This window comes from Oryza glaberrima, chromosome 5 (genome assembly GCF_000147395.1).
Source record: "Oryza glaberrima chromosome 5, OglaRS2, whole genome shotgun sequence".
Classification (NCBI taxonomy): domain Eukaryota; kingdom Viridiplantae; phylum Streptophyta; class Magnoliopsida; order Poales; family Poaceae; genus Oryza; species Oryza glaberrima.
In genome coordinates, this window is record NC_068330.1 from 986,349 (window position 1) to 1,010,359 (window position 24,011).

The window sequence follows — 24,011 nt, forward strand, 5'->3', positions numbered from 1 at the left end:
GTATATAACTATTGTATAAATAAGCTATATGAATTGGAGCCGGTAGTTGGCTATACTATTAGACTTGCTCTAACAGGAGGGAGTATACTGCATTGCTAGTGCTACTACCTTGCAACTGTTTCAGATGCTATACTTACTACTATCTCCCAATTCAAAAGGAGTAGCAGCAAATCCGAACCATCTTGGTAGGACAGTATACAAAATGTTTGAAATGATGGTTTGAAGATACTAGTCTGGTCTTTTTGGACGATGCCATCCGTAATCGATGGCAATGGAGTACTGTTAGCTTGTTCTTGATTTTGTTTGCTCATCACTGCATTTGCTCCATCTCGATGTCTGTCTGCAGATACATGGGACCCCTAATCTCCTCTTGCTAGATTCCTCGAAAGCATCACCGGCCATGAGAGTGAGCTCAACTGAAAGCAAGCATGCATTGCATTTTCATTTATACATTTTTCAGTGAATACACTACTACTCCTACTACAAAACCTTTGTTTTGAAGCCAAGGAACAGCGAGATGCAGCAGGAGCGTGGCGTGGAAGCTGACAAAGTCACAAAGAGATGTCTGCTTATTAATTTGGGAGCCTGGACTTTGGCGTGCCTTGTACAACTACACAAAGAGATGTGAGGTAGGTGAAGGGTAATACATGATGCAATTTATAGCCAAAAGATTGATTGGTACTCCACTCTACTCCTGCATGAACATGAGGCATATGGTATGGTCAAGTAGCGAGAAGAGAGTGTACTTCGAGAGAGGAATCAAATCTGCCACCAAGTCAGTGCCACCCTAGCACCATTTATCAGTACAGTACCCCAAGCCCCTCAACAGTACAACTTCTACCCCCCCTCCCTCCACTGCTATGGTAATGCAACGCAATGCAGTATTGGAATGCAATGCTTCTCAACACTCTGTCAACAAGGAAGAAAATTGTATGAAAATGAATGCATCAGAAGTTCAGAACAGATTCAGGATGGAAGCAAATGAACAGAGATTCATATTAATAAAGCTAAAGATTCATATGCTACATTAGGAAAGAAGAACACTACTTCGAAACAGGGAAAATTCCACTGCTATGGCAATGCAATGAGTTCTAAATATTGGTAATGCAATGCAACACTCTGCAAACACAAACCAGGAATGAAGAAATTGGGATGGGGATGAATGCATCAGAAGTTCAGAACTGAAACAAATGAACAGAGAGATTCATATATCATACAGCTAAAATCCTTTGGTCCAACAAAACAAGAAGGGGAGAATCAAAGAAGAAAAGAGTCCATGAATCATCACAGCAATTCATTCACAACAAACATTGCTCATCTTCACAGGGACTCTGGAACAACCAAAACAGAAAATGAAACCAAGAAAAAAAAATGGTCTTTTTCTTCTTCTGTTCTTGTCAACCTCATGAGCCATGACGGTCAAATCAAGAAGAAGAGAATGAAATCATCATCCCCTGCACATCTCCTGCCTCTCCCCCTGGGCGACCTCGCCGGCGGCGGCGGCGGCGACAGATGACACCCTGGGCGTGTTGGTTACCGAGTAGAACACCACGTCGCTGACGCTTCTCCTCTGCTGCTGTAGGTGCTGGTGCTGCGACCTCTTGCAGTGCGCAATGGCGCCCTGGATGGCGCCCTCCTCCGACGACCCGGCGCTGCTACTCCGCTTCAGCGCCGGCGCCGGCGGGAAGAACCTGCTCGCGTTGCCGCAGGACGGCGTGGACGACGACGACGACGAGGTCGAGCACAGCGGCGAGGTCCCCGGCGCCGACGCCGCCTTCGTCGCCACCAGCCGCACCCGCCGGATGATGCCGGAGAAGGACTTGCGGTGGCCGCAGAGCTCTTCCTGATCCATCACGCCGCCGCCATTGCCGCCGCCGACGACGGCGATGCCGGTCGGCTTGGCGGTGGCCAAGAAGAGGGACTTGATGTACTCCCTCGACGTCCACCTCTTCATCAGCTTCAACCTCTTGGACCACGAGTACTTCTTGGCAGCACACACCTTGCTCATGTCAACCATGTCGTCGTCTTCAACCTCCTTCTTGATCCCCTGCACCTGCACCTGCTGCTCCTGGAGCAGCTTCTGCACGAGCTGCAGCCGCGGCGGCAGGTGGAGGGGGAGGAGATTGCCCTTGTAGAACAGCTCGTCGGCCGGCGACGCGAACGCCTTGCTGACCACGGCGCCCGAGCTGTGGAACTCGAACTCCCGGAATCCGCCGCCGCCGCAGAGGCGGGGGGAGGAGGGGGGCAGCGGCGTGGTGGTCGGGGTGAGGTCCATGTCGATGTAGTCCTCTTGGATCACCATTGTGGGGGCCCTCGCCATTGTTGCCACCTTTGGGTGGAGGAGGATTGGATGGACAAAATGAGTCTCTCTATACAAGTGAGGGAGAAGAGTGTGGTGAGAATGGTTTATAGTTGTAGGGTTTTGTGTTGGAGTCACTCTACTACTTGGAATGGTAAGACTTTTCTTTTCCATGTGCAACAATTTTTATTTTTTTTATCAAGAAGAAGAAAATGTTTTTTTTTTGTTTTTGGAAGACAGTGTGTGTGAGCTGGTGTTTGGTATGGGAATGCAAATGCAGGCAGTAATGGAGGATGTGCCTCACTTGCAACAGAAATTGTTGTTGCTGAATCACGTTACTTTGCATGGCTCGTTTTGGTTTCCTTTTAGTTCTTGATTTTTTCTTTTTATGTCGCCAGCTTCTCTTTCTCTTTTTTAAATCCCCTTTCCTTTTTCTTGTTTGGTTGTCAGGACAGGAGACAAGCTTAATACTGAAGTACTGACAATTACTCCTTGCTCTTTCAGGATAACAAGGAGGTTCATTTCATATTCAGCGTTTCAGCGTCAGGATAAACTCCATATATAGAATGAAATTCTCTGATTTGAACTAACATAAGTACAGTAGTAACTTGGTTGTTCAGATTTCAGAATCTTTTGCTCATGCATGCAGGAAGCAGAAGCAGGGGAAGAAGTAAAATGTTCCAGCTGAAAAGTCATATCCGTTCTGCAGAATCCAGACACAAACGCAACAACGCCTTGGAACGTCGCCATTCAATTCAACGCAGGTTTGGTTTCCGTTCTGTTCTGCAAACCCCAAAGAAAAAAAATTAAAATAAAGAAAAAAGAAAAGGAGTAGGGTGCTCGTAGGCCGGAGCAACAAGCAAAGCTAACGATGCAGGATAAAAGCAGTCAACAAAAGACTTCAATGGCTGTGGAAGTAGTAACTGACCAGCAGTAACACTCACACCCAACCCCATTGGGTACAGTAATATATAATCTCCCTCTTTTGCTTCTAAAAAAAATACTAGTAATACTTCAATAAGCTTCTCTTTTCCGAAGCCTACCAACACACCAACCAAGCCAGCATCATTGATAGGCTCAGCATTTCCCTTCTTTTTAATCACCACATAAAATGCTGGACAGATATGATCATCTGCTCTCCTTTTTTCCCCTCTCTCTCTTTACCTCACTCAAGAAGATGATTGGCTCTTACTACTACCCTAGTACAACTCCACCTAGTAGTTGTTGTTAGAGCAAATTTAATAGTATAGCCAACTACTGGCTCCAAATCATCTATAGCTAATCTAATAGCCTATTTATATAATAGTTAACTATAAAAATATACATCATTAATACCCGGTCATACCTTTCATACACACGTAACGTCTTGGAGTTTGTGTTGCAGCTGGCTATAAATCTGTAGCCCGTTTTCTTCTCTCTCTTCTCTTTTCTTCTCAATATATGGTTATAACTGGCTTATATAGCTTGCTATTGTATCTGCTCTTACAGTGGCTGGTAATTACAGAGAAAAGGCAGTGCAGAAGAGATGATGGCATTCATTCAGTCACAAGGGTGGCAATTGTAGCTTGTTTGACCAGCCTTTGGCTTTGGTCCGAAAGGGAGCTCTAAAAACTTTGAACAGTGAGAACGAGCTCAGCACTTAACCCAATGGGGCCATAGGTATGTGTGCACTGTGCAGTTGGTTGTGCCTCACTCCCACATGCTGTGCAAAAACCCATTTCTTTACCTGCCCCATTTATCTCCTTGAGTTTAATACTGCCTCTAAAAAATGTAGCAACCTATAATAGGTCCCAAAATATAGCAACCTAGGATGGGATGAGACCCATCCTACAACATACCTTATGTCCAGGTTCGTAGTCCTAAGATGGATCTCATCACATCTTAGATCGCTATATTTTGAGACGGAGAGAGTAAAAATCTAAGAGCTTGATCGAGAGTTTCTGGTACCTACAGCTTCTGCCAGGATCAGAACTTCACCCAAACAATATAACTTTTCGTCCAGATTTTAAGAATTTGTAGAATCCAAAAAATAGACTAGAAGCCTCAACTTCTTTAAATTCTCAAAAGCTAAATACCAACCAGTTGCTTCTCAGAATCTTCTCAGCTTCTTCAGATTCTTAAAAGCTAGCTACCAACCAGTTGCTTCTCGGAATCTTAAGCTCCCAAATAAACCCTGAGTTTAATAAGAGTAGTTAGGATGGGTGCCCTTCTCAATTTGGTTATGGTTTGATTCTCGTTTAAGCATTGTTTGTTTCAAAAAAGATTCTGGTTTAGGTTCCTTTGGGATTGTTGGATTGAAAAAAAAAACAAGAATATGGAAATGCAGGAAATAGAGTGTCGTGGTTAGCTCAATCCTACAGGAAATAGAAACATGTGAATTTAGGGCCCCTTTGAATCACAGGAATGAAAAAAATGGAGGAATAGGAAAAACATAAGATTCTGACAGAAATGTAAGTGTAAAACAGAGGATTGCAAAACACAGGAAAAACATAGGAATGACCGTTTGATTGGACCAGAGGAAAAACACAGGAATTTGAGAAGAGATAAAGACTCAAAAGGATTTTTTCCATTAGGTTCTACCTCTTGTTAAAATTCCTCCAAAACTTGTATGGGAAGAGACATTCCATAGGAATTTCATAGGATTTCATAGGGTTTATTCCTTTGATTCAAAAGGCTTTGTAGGAAAAATTCCTATAGTAATAATATCCTCTAAAATTCCTATGAATTTCCTTTGAATCAAAGGGGGCCTAGGATAGAAAATCATAGGAATTCTAAATTACACACTTTATTAGAATACATAAAATAGGATAGATAAAGAAATATTTACCTTGGACTTCTGAAAGAAAATGAAAAACATTAACTTTGATTGATTGTCTGGTAAAAAGCGGAGGACTCAAAGAAATCCTATACGATTTTTTGGAATATATCCCTATAATTCAAAGGACTACATACGAAAATTTTCCATAAAATTCCTTGGTTCCAAAGTAGGCCTTAAGCATTGTATAGCACTTATGTTTGATTTCCCACCTCCTGTATGTCTTTATTGTGTGTGTATTTGTGCATGGCCTTCAATGGTGAGAAAATTGAACTGAAATTCATGCTCATCCAAAGAAATTGCCAAAGTTCTAGTGGGTAAACCGTAAACATCTCTCGGTGTGATTTTCTAGCCATCCTTTTCCTCTGTCCTCAAGATATGAACAAAACTAAAACGTGATTACGTGAAGCACTTCCCCTTTATCAAGATAAGGCAGGATGAATTCATAAACGCGTGCAGCCATCTCCAGACTCGAACAACAGCGAGAGATGCAAATTGAACTTTTTGTTTAGTTCTTGTGGGAAAAGGTTGTCAGGGGTAGCTTAAGTTTGATAATAGTTGAGCCCATAAGATTGAGATTCTAACCAGGATTCGGGATCAATGACAAGGCGAAAATAATAATATATACTATTACTATACTAATTTTGTATTTTTTATCAGCCTGTGAACCTTGTACTTAGGAACTAATTAAACAAGATACTCCTAACACCTTTTCTTCACTGGCCTTCTTTCATTTCAAGCTAGGTAGCAAAAGAGAAGAATGTTGTAGCACCTAAGTAACATAATGATTTGCCCACTCTGCCCTAGATTCGACGAGGATTCGAGATCAGGCTCATGTGCTAATTAATTTATATATCGCGTAATTAACTCTACTTGATTTGCTCTCTTTCATATGACCTGTGCTGAAGTGTTGTGTGTATATTACGCTTATGCGGTGGCATAAAAAGTATAAAAACAGTTCACGTATAATAGTGACACTTAAAAGCAAAAACAAGTGATATATACAATAATACAAATGCAATTAAAAATAATTAAACCCACATGATCCTACTCACTCAAACTAGAGTAGCAATCCGGAACTTTTGCTTAATTACGACGAATTTAGTTAGAAATTCTTTTGTTTGGTGTAGATTGTAGTACTGTAGTAGTAGTAGAAGTACAAGAAGATGATTTTCTGATTTGACATGTCCTTCTTCCTAGGCATACGTATTCATAAGGCTACCCTAGTACTCCCTCTGTCCCAAAATAAGTGTAGTTTTGCACTATTCACGTTCAACGTTTGACCGTTCGTCTTATTTAAAATTTTTTTATGATTAGTATTTTTATTGCTATTAGATGATAAAACATGAATAATATTTTATGTGTGACTAAATATTTTTAAATTTTTCACAAATGTTTTAAATAAAACGGACGGTTAAACGTTGGACACGGATATCCATGGCTGCACTTATTTTAGGACGGAGGTAGTACCAATCTACGGTACTCTTTTCTAACTCCAATCGTTACCTATCACGTTGATGATCACACATGGCTGTCATTGTTCCCAGCGGAGTTAAAATTAACTCCCTGATTTTCCCTTTTGCTAGTAACATGGCTGTGCATTTTTTCCCCATTTAGTTAGATTGTTTTTTCCATGAACTTATGCAATTGGGAATATGCCAGAAGCGGGGATCCAACAAAAGTTCTATTAACAAAAAACTAAAGTTTCTCATGGTTTTCTCAAGGAAAGGTAATATCATTATTTTGTTGATTTGTTTTATTGTCATTAAAATCTTCGGAATTGCTGTAGAACATTCGCCAGTTTTATAAAAAAAAACCCCGTTAGATGTGCTTATAAATTCGTGCATGAGAGGGAGAGGAAAACTTCACACATGTTTTTGCGGGGATCAAACCCGCAAGCCACATATGTATGATAGAATTGTACAAGTTACGTCCTGATTACATGCTAGTTACCCTCAAACGATCCTCGTCGGCCTCCCAGATGATCAGCTGTTTTACTGAAATTTGCACATCATCCCCTCCGCTGAATTCCATCTGTCTTAAAAAGGAAATTAAAAAAAAAGGAAGAATAGAATAATTGGCACTTCTGCAGCTGCTGTCCACGACTAACAATCATTTCTCTTTTAATCCTGAAATTTTGAAAAATGAAGTGGCAGATTGACTTCAGCTTGCAGCTGACAGAAAATTCTCAGATCCTCGGCGACCCAAAGGGATTGCATGCGTTGTCTGTGTCACCAGATGGAGCTCGAGGAGGGAGGAGAGTGCGAGGAGCAGGAGACGGCTCAATGAAGTCTTCTTCTTTTTTCTTTTTTCGGTTAGTCTCTCGATCTCGTGGTGAACTTGTGATCGTCTTGATCAGATCAGACGAGATGAGATGCAACATATCTCTGCAGTATGTGTTACACTGTCATCTTTTCATGTAAATGAAATCCTGAAACCAAACCAGCAATGTTGAAGGTGGTGTATTGATCTTGATTGAGGGAGTTTTATCTGAAGACTGAAGTGGTCTGGTAATCAATCCTTTTTTTCCGAACCCGACCGGGTCTCTACCAACCGTTCGATCAAAGCTGCGCGGTGCAGATTGAGTGTCGCAAAACGTCAGCAGTTTAAAACTCCGAACCCCGTTGCATCTCTACCAACCCTTCGATCATGTCGTTCGAAGGCATAATATCCATTCGATCAACTGCTCCTTGAGAATTCTTAGCGACTTGCAATTTCCATGCAACTACTACTAAGCAAAACGGTCAACAATTAGCTTGTATGTAGATATAGATTGGCTGCTCAAATCTTTTCGCGATTAGAGCTGTTATTATTGCGTGACGAGGCATATTCTAGACCTTTTTGGACGATGCAATTTCTGTTACTATGGTTGTGGGCCTTACAAGCCCACTTTAGTCAACTAGGCCCAGGTTGTTATTAGTTTGGGCCCACTAGGCCCAACCACCATCTCTTCCGTATAAATCGGGGAAGCCTATCGGTTAGTTAGGAGTTGAGTTGACCAACTTAACTACCTTTCGCCGAGCTCGCGGAGAGAAGAAGGGATTCCAGTGGAGCACGCGATTTCCCATCTGCTCGATCCCCTCCTCCTCCTAGGGTTTCCTGCTCCTCCGCCCGCCTCGCCTTGCTGCTGCCGTTGTTGGTTGGTAATCTCTCTCCTCCTCCATCGTCCCCTTCCCCAGATTCGTCGTGCTCAGTTTGGTGACGATCTGTCGTCACCACCGGGAGGGAAAATCCCCACTGTTTTAGTGAACTTGTTGGGTCTTGGCTGGTGGTGGTGGGGTGATGCTGGTAGGGGAGTGGGCTAGGAGGAATAGATCGGCCGATGCGATGGATTGGGAGTTCGATCTAACTCCATTCCCTCCCAATTCGGGCTAGGGGAAGAGGTGTCGTCCTGATTGGGAGGGATTGTTAAGATTGCGTGCGTCAGTAGATGAAGCGAATGGGAGGACGCAAGGGGACTTTTGAAAAATTAAATATGTTGTTTTAGTCTTTTGAATTGTGATAGCTTCGCTTGCCTGGATCGAGATGTGTCATTGTCGTGCGAAGAAATTAAATTACTCGATGCCATGCTGTTAAAACTCCATTTTTGTGTTACTGATTTTGTCTGATCTCAAATTGGCATATGCAGGTGCGATGGCTCTCACTTCGGCTCAACGGATTGCTCTCACTGTCTCTTTCTTTGGCCTTCTCTCCTTCTTACTTGGTGTCATCGCAGAAAACAAGAAGGTGCATCACTTCACTGACTAAAATACTCGTTCCTGTTAATGATGTTTTGTCTTGTACACATCTTTGAAAGGTTTCTACTAGTACCGTTTAAGAAATAATAATAATTATTATGGAAGGCTTATCTGTGGTTTTGTCAATAGACACTATGATGACCACTTGGTGCAATTTCCCGATACACTTTAACTGTAGTGCAGGGTAGTAACACATCTTCTGCTGCGCTATATCTTTCATCAACTGCCACTCTTTATGAACTTTTGAAAATTGTTACTTGTTGTGAATTTTATTTGGTCTTTGATGCAGCCTCCTTATGGAACTCCTATCAAAGGAAAGGATGTTGTCATCTGCAAGTTCCCAAGTGACCCAACTATTGCAATGGGAAGCCTCTCCGTGGTGTCACTTGTGTTAACCACCATCGTAGGGCATGCCGCTATCTTCTATCCATACAAGAGCAAGTCTGTTCCTCGCGGAGCATTATTTCGAAGCGCCAGCTTATCTGCGTTCTTCGTTATTGCTGAGTAAGTGATTCTCAGATCTGCAGCTAACAATTTCATGTGCATTTGAAGCAGTAGTATCTGACATTGATGCGGATCCACCTCATCGAGCCTTCATTTGATTATGATTAGCTACAAAATTATTAATTAATAAAAAAAATACATATTTGTTTTGTGGAATCATTGCCTTAGATGGACCCTAAAGGTGTTAGTAGTTCTATTAGTCGTGTACAGTTCCATAGATTAATGCTAAGCTGTGCCAATGACACATTTTTTTTTTCAGATCAAAAGAATTACCTGTATTCAAAATTTTTAGTGGGACTAGCTTAATTCTGCTGATATTTGAGAATCTCGACATTGCATTTTGTTTTCCTGCTAACTCCATTGATACATTTTCATCATCTATTCTTGTGAAATCAGGCTTGTCTCAGCTCTGGCGTTTGCAATGTTGCTCTGGGCAACGGTCACCGAGGGTCTTCACCGAAGCAACAACATCCACCATGACCTGGATACCCAGTGCCCTACTGCGAAGACTGGCCTCTTTGGAGGAGCCGCTTTCCTGGCCCTTGATGCTGCTCTCTTCTGGCTTGTTTGCCAGATGCTAGCTCTCAATGCAAGGTCTGACTATCTGGATGAGGATGACAAGGGCGATTACGGCCAGGTTTTTGCTTCTGATGTTGATGGCACAAAGGTCTGAGGCTTTGACTGGGCAGGGTTTCATATTTAGTGTCACTTAGCTATATTATCTTATCGACAAAGCTGGTTCGATTAGCTCTCTAAAATCTGTAGATATGTGCTATGCCAGTTGCAAAGTCGTATATATAAGGGTATTTGCTCATTGCACGTTTAAGCTTACGTTGTGAAACAATAACAGTATTCTCAGTATGGTCCGTCTGTTAGTAATCTCCGTGGAGCTAAGTGTCCTACTATTAATTTTTCTGGTGTTACTCTGTGTTTTTCTGTGACGCTGATTCTTGAAGTATAAATCTAACATTGTGGGAGGTATAGATATATAGATAGGTAAAGATAAATGAAGTACTTTTTTTTTCCGGTTGTTTAAAATAGTGGGAGTTGGATGCGGAATCCTACACGGATCGAGGTCATGTTTGGAGAGCTTAAGATTTTTGGTTTTATTTATTTTCTAGATTTTATAACTATATAGCTTCTAAACTATCTGAGATGCTTCTGATACTAGCAAAAGCTATAGTTGCCACAAAAGCTCCTCCAAGCAGATCCTGGATTCGATTCGATTACATAGACGTTCTCACGTTCACATGTACATTCGATTACACGAGATAATCTGGCTAATTAGTTTTTTTTTACAAGATTAGTCTTGCTGTTTCCAGGCGAGTTATAAAATAAATTTTTTTATTCGTGTCCGAAAACCCTTTTCCGATATCCGATCAAATTTTCTTTTCGCGAACTAAACAGGCACTAAGCTCCCCATCCTCTTGATCGAATTGCCAAACTAGGGCAGAGGCGCGCAGCCGCAACGCTAGCCCTACTCACCTCTCGCAAGTCGGACACCCCTCCACTCCATGGACGCCGGCGATGATGCCGAGCCCAGTTGGCGCAGGAGCCCTTCTCCCCCAAATCCACGGGCGCGGCGGCCGATGTTGGACCAAGAAATCCGACGCCCACACCGCTTCCCAAGAACAGAGGTCTCGAGCATGATACGCATTCTCCGGCGGCGCGAAGCCGCGGAGCTCCATCCACCGAGCAGAACCCGGAAGAGCGCTTCTCCGGTTCTGGAGCCACTGATTCAAGTGCGACCTTCTGATGATGAGGAGGAGGCCGCGGCGCTTAGACAACCAGAGGTACGACGGGCTACAATCACATCGCTGCTGCGCTTGCAAATCTTGCATGTTGAGGACACTTCTGCATAATCTTAGTTTCTTCTACCAAGGCACCAGATGAGCAATCGGCTCTCATGACTATTTCTACCTCACAATAGCTATGTTAATTAGTATATCCAATCGCCTTCTCTAGTTATACTAACTAGTATCTTTTCAATCTGCATAGTACACTATATCAATTATTTATATATTGGTTAATAAAAAAATATCGCATTTTTTTAATTAAAAAAATTTGCTTGCTAGTACCATGCATTCTTAAAAAATTTGTTCAGTCGAGTGGAACAAATGTCTGACTCTGGTGCTGATACCACACCATCCCAACCACCTGCAGAAATCTGCCAGTCAAAGGAGGAAGATTCAACCATGTATGATGTCTTCCTTAGTTTATTTTGTCCTGCTGGAAGTAGTAGATGTTTGATAACGTTGCTTGCAGTTTCCTATGCTTTCAATCTTGCGTTATAATCTTGTTTATGTGTGAAACCTTCTATGCCTTTTGTAGACCCCCGATTTTGGAAATCGGAAATCTTCTGTGTTTATCCGTACCAATCCCTGGATCAGTAGTTGGTACACACATACATAGTTGGATCACAACATATCACGAATGAATTCAGGCTAAAAGAGTTAAATACTTACATTAGGGCCAGGTAGGCCAACAACTATCAGAGATCAACAGCGGAAGACATAATAATATAAGGGCCCGGTTAATCATGCCACAGGCAGTCGACTGGGGAACAAGACCTAGAACAAGACCGCACTCCGATCATCTCGTTGGATACGCAAGCGTACCGACAAGGGCTTCTCTTCAACACTCTCCTAAAAGATATATAAATAGCAAGGGTGAGTACCAACCGTACTCAGCAAGTCACCACAACAACAATGCACATGATAGAGGTATTCAAAGGATGGCTATGGTTCTTCTGCGCAAAGCAAGTTTTGTAATTCTTTTCACAAGCCTAAGACCTAGCATAGACTGATCAAATTTTAGTACCAGTATTCACATTAAACAACGACGGTTCTGTCCACCATCCATTGTGATCCCAAGGATAGCTTCCCGCCATTGAGTCGTCATGGTTTTCTGAGGACGTCCACCTTCCCTCCTCTCAGGAAGTGGCTCCATCAGCATAAAAATCATCATGCAATAACCCATCCCACACAAGTTAAGAATTTAGAGTCTAGCCAAGTGTAATACACGTCCCGGTGCTCAATAACCGCGAGCACGGCTATTCGAATAGATTTGGTTTACTCACACTGCAGTGGATGTACACTTTACCCGCACTCCGCAACTGCCCAACACATGAGCCTCGTCCCAACACATGAGACGCGTCACGGCAAAGCTTTTCGATAACCTCGCATTGGCAGTACCCGCTCCATGAACTTAAATCCTCATGCACTCTAGGTGTCCATGTTTCTAGCAGTGAGAGGAGTTCTGGCGCTCCCGGGAAAGAGAAGTCTCACACACATATTAAATTATAGTTCAAGTTAAGTTCTCTCTCTCACACACTCATCGCAGTCCTACCAATGGCGACACCGATGTAGGGCACGCCTCTCGGCCCTACCTCAACGGCTGTCCCATCGTAGCGCACCTGCCTCACTCAGGGGTGAACCATCTATGCAGGGATACTGCCTCCGCTCGGCTATCTAATCCGCTAGGTCTATACCCATTCGAGAAGTACGGTTGTACGGGGGTCGTTTCATGCTTAACTTCATGGCTCGGTCCTTAATTGACTGGGGACGGTACTAGCCTTTTCCAGATACCACCCAAATCCTCTGTCCGCCCCAGTCGAAAACAGTTATTTAGTTTATTTTTCCTTTCACAAATCATGTCATCAATATCATGGCAATGTGGCGCTCATGTCTCCACATGCCGCATCTCAATTACCTTCCCAAAGGTAATTGCCCAAGCATATAGCATTTGATAAATATGAGTATGCATGATTCTAGAATAGCATTTCTAAGCAATTGTCATAATTGACTAGGGACTCATACGTAGACATGGTTACGAAGGAATAAGGGGTAAACAATAATCAAGGCATGGCATAATCACAAGTAGGATGTTCATCATTACATGCAATTTTATTTGTAAACAAAATAATTTCGCAATTGGGATCAACATGTTCAAGGAATAGTGATGACTTGCCTTGCTCAGGATAGTCCTTATTCTTGATATAATTCTTGATCAACCTTCACCTCCTAGAAGTTGCTGACGTTGCCTCACGACTAACCGATACACAAAGTCTATAATACACGAGAAAAACCAATATTCAAGCAACAATCAAATATGCACAAACAAAATATATTTGTTGAGGTTGAACCTAAGGTTGCTCATATTATTCACGCTTGCTAATGGGTTCTAACATGCTAAGGGCTAAAGTTTCTTAATCTTTCTGTTATCATGGTGGTCTATTTAGGAGCTAGCCAATGTAGTATGAATGAGATACGTATCTGGCTAATTTGTGGTTTAGTCTAGCTAATGGCTATGGAAGGATTATGGCTACACATGCATCTATCTAAATAAAATGGTCGTATACTAGAGGTTCTGTTGTCGGATGGATTTAGGATCAATCAAATAATTACAGTGAATCATTTATTTATTTTATTGATGGAAGCTTTACTTTAATTATGAACATATTTTACTTGTCACAATAAATTATAAAAGGTTAATAATTATCCATGCTTTGTATGTTATAGTTGTTTAGGTTAATCATATTATGGTTACAGATTATCCCATCACAAAATTTTACAATGAATAATCCTAATTTACAGTTGAACTATAATTATAATTTTATGAGGTCAAGATTTATAACTAGTATTTATCTAATATACATGTTTGTCACACACTCCCTCTTAATTTCATATATGCAACACGCAAATTAATACTATACCGTACCACTATAATGGGATGTATAGTATATGTGTAAGCAACAATATCTTATTATTGGATCATATATTTGAGTAGTTGCTTTTTACTGTAAGCTATACAATACATGTTGATTTTAAGATGGCTCTGTTTGGTTAACTAATGGATATCAACCGACTATATATATATTTTCTACTTCACATGACATTGTATCAACTAATTAATTTTTTTTTAAGTGGTCCAAATACAACTAGCTCTGTGATTACTCTCCTAAACAAGTTAAAGATTCATCTATGTGCGTTTATATTTTAGTTACAAAATATGAGGCTAAACTTTATGTAAATAATTTATAAGTCATGGAATTAGTTATATTTGGACATAGGCTGGTAAATGGTACTAATTTTTTTCCTTTACACCCATTAATTTGAAGGATTGGTTATAACTAATTTATTTGGTTGCTACAGTGACAAGACATATTAAAGATAATTATGCTACTGTACAATATCCATTTTTTTTTCTTATTTATTGGCACACTATTTAAGTTAACTATTATCTAATCATTTGATATTAATTAATTTCTAATTATAAATATATTTTATTGAATAGTGAATTATATATCATTGGAAAGCTTATGAATTTAGATGAATTTAGGTTCAAGTTTCACTCAAGTCCGAGTTAAAATGAATAAGTTATGCTAGTGTAAAGATTCAAATTTAAATTAATCTGAGAAATTGCGAAAAGCTACTGTTCATAAACAATTTATTTTTAATCCAAGACATATCCATTGACAAGTGGGACCCCGGGTTTATTCCTTTTTCCTACCGAATTATTTTCTAAAGGGAAATAGGAAGAGCTAATGACAAGTGGGGCCCACATGTCATAGACTCAAGACCATAAAACTCCTATAATTAGATTTTTAACCACCCGGACCCACATGTAATAGACTCAACTAATAAAGATTAAGAAGGAGATTACTATTCACTAAACACGTGGGGCCCACTCTAATCTCTCCTCTCCTTTCTCTCTCTCTTTTCTTTTCTTTTCCTTTCTCTCTCTTTTCTTCTCTTCTCCTTTCTCTCTCTTTTCTTTTCTTTTCCTTTCTCTCTCTCTCCTTTCCGGTTTCTCTCCTCCTTCCCTCTTCTTTCTCTCCCTCGGCTTCTCCCTTCCTTTCTCTTTCTCGGCTCCCTCTCTACCCGCGGCACGGCGACAAACAGGGGGGGGCAGCGGCTCACCGACGGCGGCGGTGGCGACGACGGCGCACGGCGCGGCACACTGAGGCGACGGCGTGGCGGTCACGAATGCGGCGGCACGACCGCACGAGGGCGACGGCGCGGCGGCTCGAAGGCGGCGACGCGGCGGCGCGTGGAGAGAGAGGGAAGAGGGAGAGGAGGGGGAAGATGGAGTGAGGAGAGGGGAGAATGGTGGCTTTTATAGGGAAGTGAGGGAATAAGGGGAAGAGGGAAGAGAAGGGAGGGGGTGACGTGACGGCGGCGCGGCGGCGCGGGGCTCGGCGCGCGGTGAGGGCGACGGGCGACGCGACGACGACGGCGGAGCGTCGACGGGACGGCGACGCGGCGACGGGACGGCGCGGCGCGGCATGGGGCTCGACGCGCGGCGATGGCGACAGGGCGGCGCGGGGCTCGAGACGACGGCGACACGACGGACGCGACGCGCGGGCGCAGGACGGCGTGACAGCGGCGGCGCGCGGCGTGAGGCAGTGACGGCGACGGCGCGCGGCGCGGCAGCGGCGACGCGACGGGCATGCGGCGCGGCGTGGGGCACGGGCGCGGGGCGGCGTGGCAGCGGCGGCGCGCGGCGCGGCAGCGCGGGGCAGGGACGGCGATGGCGACGTCGGCGCGGTGGCAGGCGACAGAGAGAGAGGGAAAGAGGAGGGGCTGGGTTAGAGGACCACGTCGAACACCTGGCGGCCGATGAATAGTGTCTTTTCCTATTTAATCCCCATTTTAGCCTATTTCTTGTGTAAATTTGATTCTATAATTCCTAGATTTTGTATAAATGAAGTTTACCCAATATTTGTGTCATTCCAACCAATGGATTTATTCTAGATTAATATTACTCATATTTTATTTATATAATTTATTTGAATTTTTAATTAGGGTTAATTCTTATTATTATTATATATTTTTCAAAGTTTTCCTATTTTTCTTCTTTTAGGGTTTTTGTTGATTTATAAATTGATAAAAGTTGCAAATTAAATTTGTATTTACTCCTAAGCATTTGGGTGACCGTATTAAGTGTTCAAATGTGAATTTGCCCAAAATTTAATATTGTCCAATATTTAAGGTTTATTAAAGATTCTATAATTTTCAAATGAGACCGTTATTAACACAATAGCACATTAGCTCAATTTATTTATATGTTAGTTTATTTTATATGGAGGGGTTTAATATATCAAATTTCAATCCCTAAATGCAATTAGGAACTTGGTGCAATATCGATCTACATATCGAATTAAATACTCCCGTAATTCTATTATATATACAGAGAGCTCAGTTTATTTGAATGATCATCATTTCATGTGTACTCATATTATGGCACCCACCTACATTATTCAAATATTTTAATATTTGATAAAATAGGTTAATAATAACTTTTCTTTTATTTGATTTTAATATCTTGTGCATAATTATTCGTAGGATTAAATATATTCCCGTAAATCATATCTATTGCTTAAATGTAGTTCTTTTCTTTACTTTCTTGGTGATCATTTACGGTTTGGCAACCAATAGCAATCATAACAACCAGCATGATGCAAAAGTTTTAAAAAGTTCGAAATTTTCGTGATTTTCATTGTCTTGAATTTTCAGGATGTTACACCTTTTACTTTCGAAAATGCTGTGCTTGATGGCATGATCTTATTAATAACTACTGCGCATTGTTATGGGAATTTTGTATGATAATAGTAGAAATAACATGTAAGATAGCTAGATGACTTTATATAATTTTCATCTTTGACTGACTATTGAAAAAAAAAACTATAAACAGTTAAGATGATGTGATTATAACAATTTGAATTATGTATAGATTGATCATTTAAAAGCAAAACTATGATGATGTGGCTGAATGAGAGAAGGGAAATAAGGGAGATAATATAGATTAATCATCTAAAGGCAAAACTGAGGTGATATGATTTCATAAGAGGAGAAAATGAGGGAGATAATTTGGACCATAGATCAATCATCCAAGGATTACAAATAATTAAAGTGATGTGGCTTAATGAGAGATGAGAAAAATAACATTAACTACAGTTAGTGGGGATGAACTTCATATATAGAATTATAGATATATAGGATACTAAATGTTTTAGTTTCATGGTTTTGCCTTCATTGTTTCGGTTGTGCTTAGTTCCTTCCAAAGTTGAAAGTTTGGGTTGAAATTGGTACAATGTGACTGAAAAATTGTGTGTATGACAAGTTGATGTGATGGAAAAAGTTGTAAGTTTGGATCTAAACACACCCTTCGTATCTCACAACCGTCACACTGATTGCATCGTGTTCCCGATAGTTTAGTCCAGCTCCCATAGTCCCATTACACAGGCATTTATGTAAGAGAGCATCAATAAGTAATGTACCGCGTCATGTCTTGTCCCCTCATTTTTATTGCTCCTATGGCGGCATGAGTATTCCAGTCATTTATTAACTTTGGCAATCACTTGCTTGTATACCAAAACAGATTAACATGTACCCATGTCTAAGCTAGAATAGATTGCAGTGGTAATTGCGCATTGTACACCTGCACCATTCATCTCATTTTTATTCATGCTTACATCTGCTCCCATAGTCCAATTATGCATTCTTTGTTGTTTGGTATTGCCAATCCATGAGCTGCATCTAACATGTTGACTTATTGTTACTGTAGGCTTAAGTGTTTTTTTTCTCGCATTAATTGTGCTCATATATCAGGGGTCAGGACAATACTTTTAACTTATTAAAAAAACTGTATGCTTTTTAGGGTAAAAGAACAAATAATATAACCTGCTGAAAACATTGTGGATATTACTGTCAAACTAAGCATCCTTTTCATTATTGAATATCGTGCTATGCTTTTTAAATTGATTTGAATCAGCAACATGCTAACTTTATTAAGATGTGTGGTATTTGCTTAGGGTCAAGGCTGATACTGTCGGCTTTCATGAACAAGACAAGTTACCTCATCAGATGTCTCAATTGTAAGGATTTGTTCCATGTGTTTATTCTTCATATTTTGACTTGTGCATAATGTGCAGAACATGGAATATGTTCTTAAAAGGTCATCATGTGCGCTTTTGGCTAATTTTGCTATTTGCCTATTACCAACTTTATTTCATCTTAAGAGCAACAGACTGAATTAATGGAAAGTACCGTTCTAGGTTTCTATCCTCTACTCCCTCCATTTCATAATATATGGCAATATCAGCTGGGTACATAGATCAAGAAATTTTAAAAGCTAACAACAGTACAACACAAAAGGATAAAATGACATTGCTATCTTTTCTATAGTAGTACTGCTTAGCCACAACAATAACAACTAACAGTAGTACCACTTGAGGGATAAAATGGTGATAATAGCATTAAAACAAGCTTTGGTATAAGGCATTACATGTTGAAAAAACTGCAAAAGAATAATTATAGGCGGGCCCTGTATTACGAAATTGAGGGAATACCTTACAAACTAAAGAAAATGTTTTTACGTGGTGCTAATAAAATGTCTTATATAGTATTATTATTTTGTTATCATTACAATGAACTCTAAATTAAATAGGATGGCATCTTCCAAATACATAATTTCTAATTGGACTTTAATGGGAGATTGTGGGAGGGAGATGTTTTGGCATGGACGGGCAGCATCTATCGGTTCAGCAAGGAAGCAGCGGTAGAGAAGACACAAGACATGGGTGTTCTGGGTTTTCTGTCCTGGTTCTTCAGGAATAGTTTTCTCTGTGCTGGTGGACAGAAACTCTCTCCTTTTGCATTAGGGGGTGTTTAGATGGGCTAAAACTTTTTAGCCCATATCACATCGGATGTTTGGACGCTAATTTAGAGTATTAAACATAGACTAATAAAAAAACTAATTTTATAAATGAGAGCTAATCCGCGAGACGATTTTTTTAAGCCTAATTAATCCATAATTATCAAAAGTTTACTTTAGCATCACATTGTCAAAATCATGGCGTAATTAGACTCAAAAGATTCGTCTCGCGAATTATTCCAAGCTTATGGAATGGGTTTTGTAATTAGTGTATGTTTAATACTCCAAATTAGTGTCCAAACATCCGATGTGACAGAGACTTGGAATAAGTCCCTGGAAACCAAATTAGTAGCAATGTAGACATAGGTGGTGTTTGAATCTCCTGAAGATGAAGATGAAGATAAAGATTAAGTGTTTCACGTAAAACGAGGTAGTAATAACGTGTGATTAATTGAGTTTTAATTATTACAAACTTGAAAAATGGATTAATTTGATATTTTAGAGCAACTTTCATATAGAAAGTTTTCGCACGAAACGTACTGTTTAGCAGTTTGAAAAGCGTGCCATGAGTATGCAAAAGTTTATCCTCATATAGTAGTAGTAGTAATTAGAGACAATGATTGTCTTATGTGCTGACTAAGCTGAGAGTCGAGCTCATCCTGTGCTTCCTTCCTTGATATTCTCCCCTTGGACCTACCTAGCAGTCCTCCTCGCTAACTGCTGGGCGCTGGCACACCATGGCCAGACGAGCTCTCTTCCTGATCCAACAATCCCCTTCCACTTGAATCACCCTACCCATTGACCTGGCTAGCAGCCATGACATTCATTGCCACTGACTTGTCAGTATACCATGGATGCCGATGAGATCTCTCCCACAAACCGCTGGAGTTCATTGGCCAAGGGTATTGAGACAGAAGGGACTTCTGCGTTTCATCAATCTTGCTTGTCATACTTTCTGTCATTACTCGTCAGTTTGGTGGTTCTTTTTAAGGTCTTAATTTATGAGACAAACAGTTGGGATCTGATTGTTTCGACTTCTGGTTACATGTGTTCTGATTAATGATTATCTTGTAATCGTTTTTCTATTCTAATTGAAATTCATTCCTCCTTTTTTAATTACAAGCGCTTAACAAACAAATGCATTCTTAATTGCTAATGTTGTTTCTCTATTCAGGTTCAGAGCCCAATCATCTGCAGGAACCCATCAGTCCTCACAGCAGAATTATTCAATCATGTACCAGATGGCAAAGAAAGCTGAGCTGGAGGAGCAAGGACGCAGTGTAGCACGATACATTCGTAAATTATATATCCAGCAGTGCGGTCTCTAATACACTACTTGTTTACCCTTTTGTACATAAATTATATATGCAGTGGTGCGGTTTCTAATACACTACTTGTTTACCCTTTTGCACAAAAAAAAATTTAATAGCTCTATTGTATAAGACCCCTTTTGCAAGTATTTGCACCACAAAGTTGCTTGTTTATTTATGTTGTATTTTCTGGTTATGTAGTATTCCTTCTCCAACAAATGTGGACTTATTTGCTAATATCACACTAAGTTCTCCCATCTTCTGCGCTGTTTATTCATCCATCATTACTTTCTATGTTGTTTTACAAAGACGACAAGTTGTCTTGTTCTTGTAGGTACAGTTGAAGTTTCTATGAAGTATATCGTTAACCCCATTAATTGCTCTTTTTTCACACCAATACAAACTATGTCGTCATCATTACAAGACATGGTCGATTTTGTTTCTGAAAAATACTAAGTAGATGCTTCCCTTTTCAATTTTCAATACCATTTCTACAAAGTTATTGATTCTTTCAGATGCAAGAAGTTGAATATTGAGTTTGAGGAGGACGAGGAGCCTGAGGGAGTGCTACATCCAAGTGACGCCGGTCCTTTTCAACACACTGATAAAGAATATGCCACTCCAAACCCTAATGATGTTGGCCACTTGTCAGAAATACCATCACAACAAGAACAGGCTGAAATGCCACGTCTTCCTTGGTAATTTCCCTATAGTTACATTACAGTCCTTTTGATTTATCTCTTGGAACACAATTTTCTTCTATATTTATGTTGACCCATGGTCTAGATGTATTCTCATGCAAGAACATGTAAAATGTGTTAACATAGTTTTAATTGCATGATCTTTTATATGTATAAAAAAAATTATCCATTCAACTTTCAACTATTTGCTCTGGTAACTTGACTCCAATGGCTTGCAAGAAACTATTGATACTATAAATGTAACCATAAGATGTCTGGTCATGCTCTTCCTTCTCATTCTTAAGTCGAATATATCTTTGGAAATTTGGATTGTTTTTGTTATTCTGATAATCGGACAATTTAATATTTGTAAATGATAGTTATGTTTTTTTATTTACGATTTTAAGTATATATTATAAAATATTGAACTCCTTGTCATCATTATCTAATATTATTATAAATGAATTTTTCTTTGATTTCCAAGCCAAAAAAAATGATTATTTGTTCAGAAATAAGTGTTATGTTTTGTATATATGTTTCTGGTTTGATATTTGTAGCGTGCTAAACTTTATGATTGTTACAATAACAGACTATTTTTGGAATGAAACACAGCTTAAACAAACCAGTGGAATATTGCATGTCTGATGAGTACATCGATCTGCTAGACAAGAAAGCAAAGGCCTTTTTTAGTAGGGTGAGCCCGGTGAAGCAACGTTCTCGGAAAGAAACAATTGCGAATGGACTTCAATATTTGACCGAGGAAGCATTCTTAGCGTTCAGAAACTATATTGCAGAAAAGGATGCTTTTGAGGTTTGCGACCTTGCATAAAACCTACTAGTATATTTCATCTTATTATCATTGTTATCGCTCTTTCTTATTTTAAGATTTTTTTTAGGAAGTTGATTACAAGTTTGGTGAAATATTGCACCACTGCTTTAGTGTTATGGAATATAGGAAGGTTTATTGCCACTATAATTTCACTGTTGAGATGAAGAATAAGGATGAGGAATGCTGGACCTCTAGGCTTTATTTTGCTGAAACAAAGCTGATGCATGGCGTCAAGTATTATTTTTGCACTCCACTTGAGGCAACTGATGATGGTATGTGTTCTTGCCTGTTTCTACTTAAACTTTATTGTTCAAACAACACTGTACTCATGGCATGTTCTTTTATAATCTAACACTGTACTCTGTGTCACATCTTTAGCCAAAACTTCAGCAGGGACCGGTCTTCTTTTTATTCCGTTCTTTTTTTTTTATCTAAAGCAAAGCATCATCTTATAATTACTCCACTGTTTGGATTAAATTAGTGAAAAATGTGAACCATGAATCTTTCATTTGGGATTATCATTACACATTTATAACACTATTGTGGGTTTCAGTTGCCACTTGATGCTGGTAAAGGAAATATGATTTCCTCGTTTAAGAATAGAAAAATCTTTTAAGATGCACAATACATGTAGGATTTGCTACTGAATGTTTCACTGACATATTGCTCAAATAAATACTTGAGTATGATAATTGCGATGTGAATAAATAGTATTAAGTTGTTTTCTCATGCATGTTGTATATCTGATTTGTATTGATCATATCTACACTAACCTTAGAGCAAGTAATAGAAAGTCCCCACTTGAATATGCGATTCGTCTTTCTGATGATGAAGAAGATAGTCGGAAATAACTAGTAAGACTTGTGTACTGAAGTACTGAATACATCTAAATGGTTTGTGCAAGCCAAATCCATACATGATTAACATAGCAGAAATTGTAAATACAATGAAGTTTACCTCACTATTGGAAACCGTGCCTCGAAAACATAAAACTAGGTGTACGTTGTGAGTACTTGATTTGGAGATGTAGGCAGGCCCTATAGTGTAAGCTATTAGGATGATCAGGATATAATTTTCCATATCATCACTTTTATGTCCTCACAAAAATTGGTACTCTTGTTGGTTGTATTTGAAAGAAAAGGCATGTCTGTTAGCAGTATTAGTTGCATTTAGTCTAGTTATACATGGTTTTCACATTGGTTTTGGATCTTGATGAGGAGTTGAGTCCCTATTTTCCTCTTAACTAAATATATTGAACCTTAGTTTCGTTAGTTTTTACCAGTAGTAGTATTATTGTTATCCACTGCGTGATACACGGTTCACATCAAATCAAATTGCTCTCTTCTTTTCCGACCACTGTTATTATTGATGTTTTCTGTTCCTGAAGGTTGTTGCAATGCATGCAAAAACCAAGGTGTTAATGAGCTCAAGCACCCATCTGAAGGAGGCTACGAGAAAGGTCAAAGTAGCACTCGGTGCCAGTACTTTGATGGAGATTCTGATGAGGAATGCTGAAGAAACCAGTGCTTGTGTTTCCCCACTGAGCTAACCAACAGCTTGTCCAATAGTATGTTAGTGCTGATGTTAACTTAATAGTCACTGCTGTAATGTTCCAAGTAGTAGGCTGTTTACCTTCTAGGCCAGTAATTATATATGTTTACGAAGTACTGTTTGTCTAGTTGAAGGTGTTGCGCCAAGTGAGATCCACATAGGCAAATTAGGATTAATGCTGTGGATGGCGTTGGCTCAAAGTTGGTCTATTTAGCTCCAAAATCTGATATATGTTATGACAGTTTATGGGTGTGTTTAGTTCCTGAAAAAAGTTGGAAGTTTGAAGAAAGTTGCGAGTTTGGAAAAAAATTGAAAGTTTTTTATGTGATATGATGTGATAGAAAGTTGGGAATAGGGGGGAAACTAAACACGGCGCCTATATAAGGTTATTGCTGACTGCATCTTTCACTGTAAACAATAACAGCATTCTTCAGTATGGTCATTTCGCTAGTAACCTTCGTGGATCAAATTGCCCTTAATTGTTATTGTGATGTTGCGGTCTTTTTCTATGATGTGATTCCAGCATCCTGAAATCTGAACCTTCGGGAACCCCATATCGAAGCAGCTGGATGATTGTACCATTCTTTTTAAAATGTTGAACACTTGCAGAGAACTCATATGTTGCAAGG

At 39.9% G+C, this 24,011-nt stretch overlaps 3 protein-coding genes across 4 annotated transcripts; 2 read left to right on the forward strand and 1 right to left on the reverse strand.

The window, feature by feature from the left end:
* Positions 1-1,129: 1,129 nt before the first annotated feature.
* Positions 1,130-2,412, reverse strand: LOC127773085 (probable membrane-associated kinase regulator 4). The gene has a single exon (XM_052299099.1). It carries the CDS (start codon positions 2,318-2,320, stop codon positions 1,448-1,450), a length of 873 nt encoding a protein of 290 aa, XP_052155059.1. The 5' UTR covers positions 2,321-2,412; the 3' UTR covers positions 1,130-1,447.
* A 5,696-nt stretch (positions 2,413-8,108) lies between these two features.
* On the forward strand, positions 8,109-10,278 carry LOC127773637 (uncharacterized). 2 transcript variants are annotated; one of them, XM_052299772.1, is made up of 4 exons: positions 8,109-8,257; positions 8,743-8,840; positions 9,141-9,355; positions 9,752-10,278. In XM_052299772.1, exons 2-4 carry the CDS (start codon positions 8,748-8,750, stop codon positions 10,026-10,028), a joined length of 585 nt encoding a protein of 194 aa, XP_052155732.1. In that variant the 5' UTR covers positions 8,109-8,257; positions 8,743-8,747; the 3' UTR covers positions 10,029-10,278. The 2 variants fall into 2 exon arrangements, with proteins under 2 accessions (XP_052155732.1, XP_052155733.1); XM_052299773.1 differs by having other exon boundaries at positions 8,109-8,253.
* A 9,459-nt stretch (positions 10,279-19,737) lies between these two features.
* On the forward strand, positions 19,738-23,939 carry LOC127773636 (uncharacterized). The gene is made up of 6 exons (XM_052299771.1): positions 19,738-19,914; positions 20,187-20,327; positions 20,838-21,020; positions 21,615-21,813; positions 21,899-22,103; positions 23,219-23,939. Exons 2-6 carry the CDS (start codon positions 20,245-20,247, stop codon positions 23,344-23,346), a joined length of 798 nt encoding a protein of 265 aa, XP_052155731.1. The 5' UTR covers positions 19,738-19,914; positions 20,187-20,244; the 3' UTR covers positions 23,347-23,939.
* The last annotated feature ends 72 nt before the right edge of the window (positions 23,940-24,011 follow it).

Bases quoted from the DNA above. Each gene is read 5' to 3' on its own strand.
- LOC127773636 (XM_052299771.1), top strand. From the start codon at position 20,245: ATGTACCAGATGGCAAAGAAAGCTGAGCTGGAGGAGCAAGGACGCAGT. The intron at 21,021-21,614 runs GTAATTTCCCTA...AATGAAACACAG, and splicing joins GAAATGCCACGTCTTCCTTG to CTTAAACAAACCAGTGGAAT. The intron at 21,814-21,898 runs GTTTGCGACCTT...GATTTTTTTTAG, and splicing joins CAGAAAAGGATGCTTTTGAG to GAAGTTGATTACAAGTTTGG.
- LOC127773637 (XM_052299772.1), top strand. From the start codon at position 8,748: ATGGCTCTCACTTCGGCTCAACGGATTGCTCTCACTGTCTCTTTCTTT. The intron at 8,841-9,140 runs GTGCATCACTTC...TCTTTGATGCAG, and splicing joins TCATCGCAGAAAACAAGAAG to CCTCCTTATGGAACTCCTAT. The intron at 9,356-9,751 runs GTAAGTGATTCT...TTGTGAAATCAG, and splicing joins GCGTTCTTCGTTATTGCTGA to GCTTGTCTCAGCTCTGGCGT.
- LOC127773085 (XM_052299099.1), bottom strand. From the start codon at position 2,320: ATGGCGAGGGCCCCCACAATGGTGATCCAAGAGGACTACATCGACATG.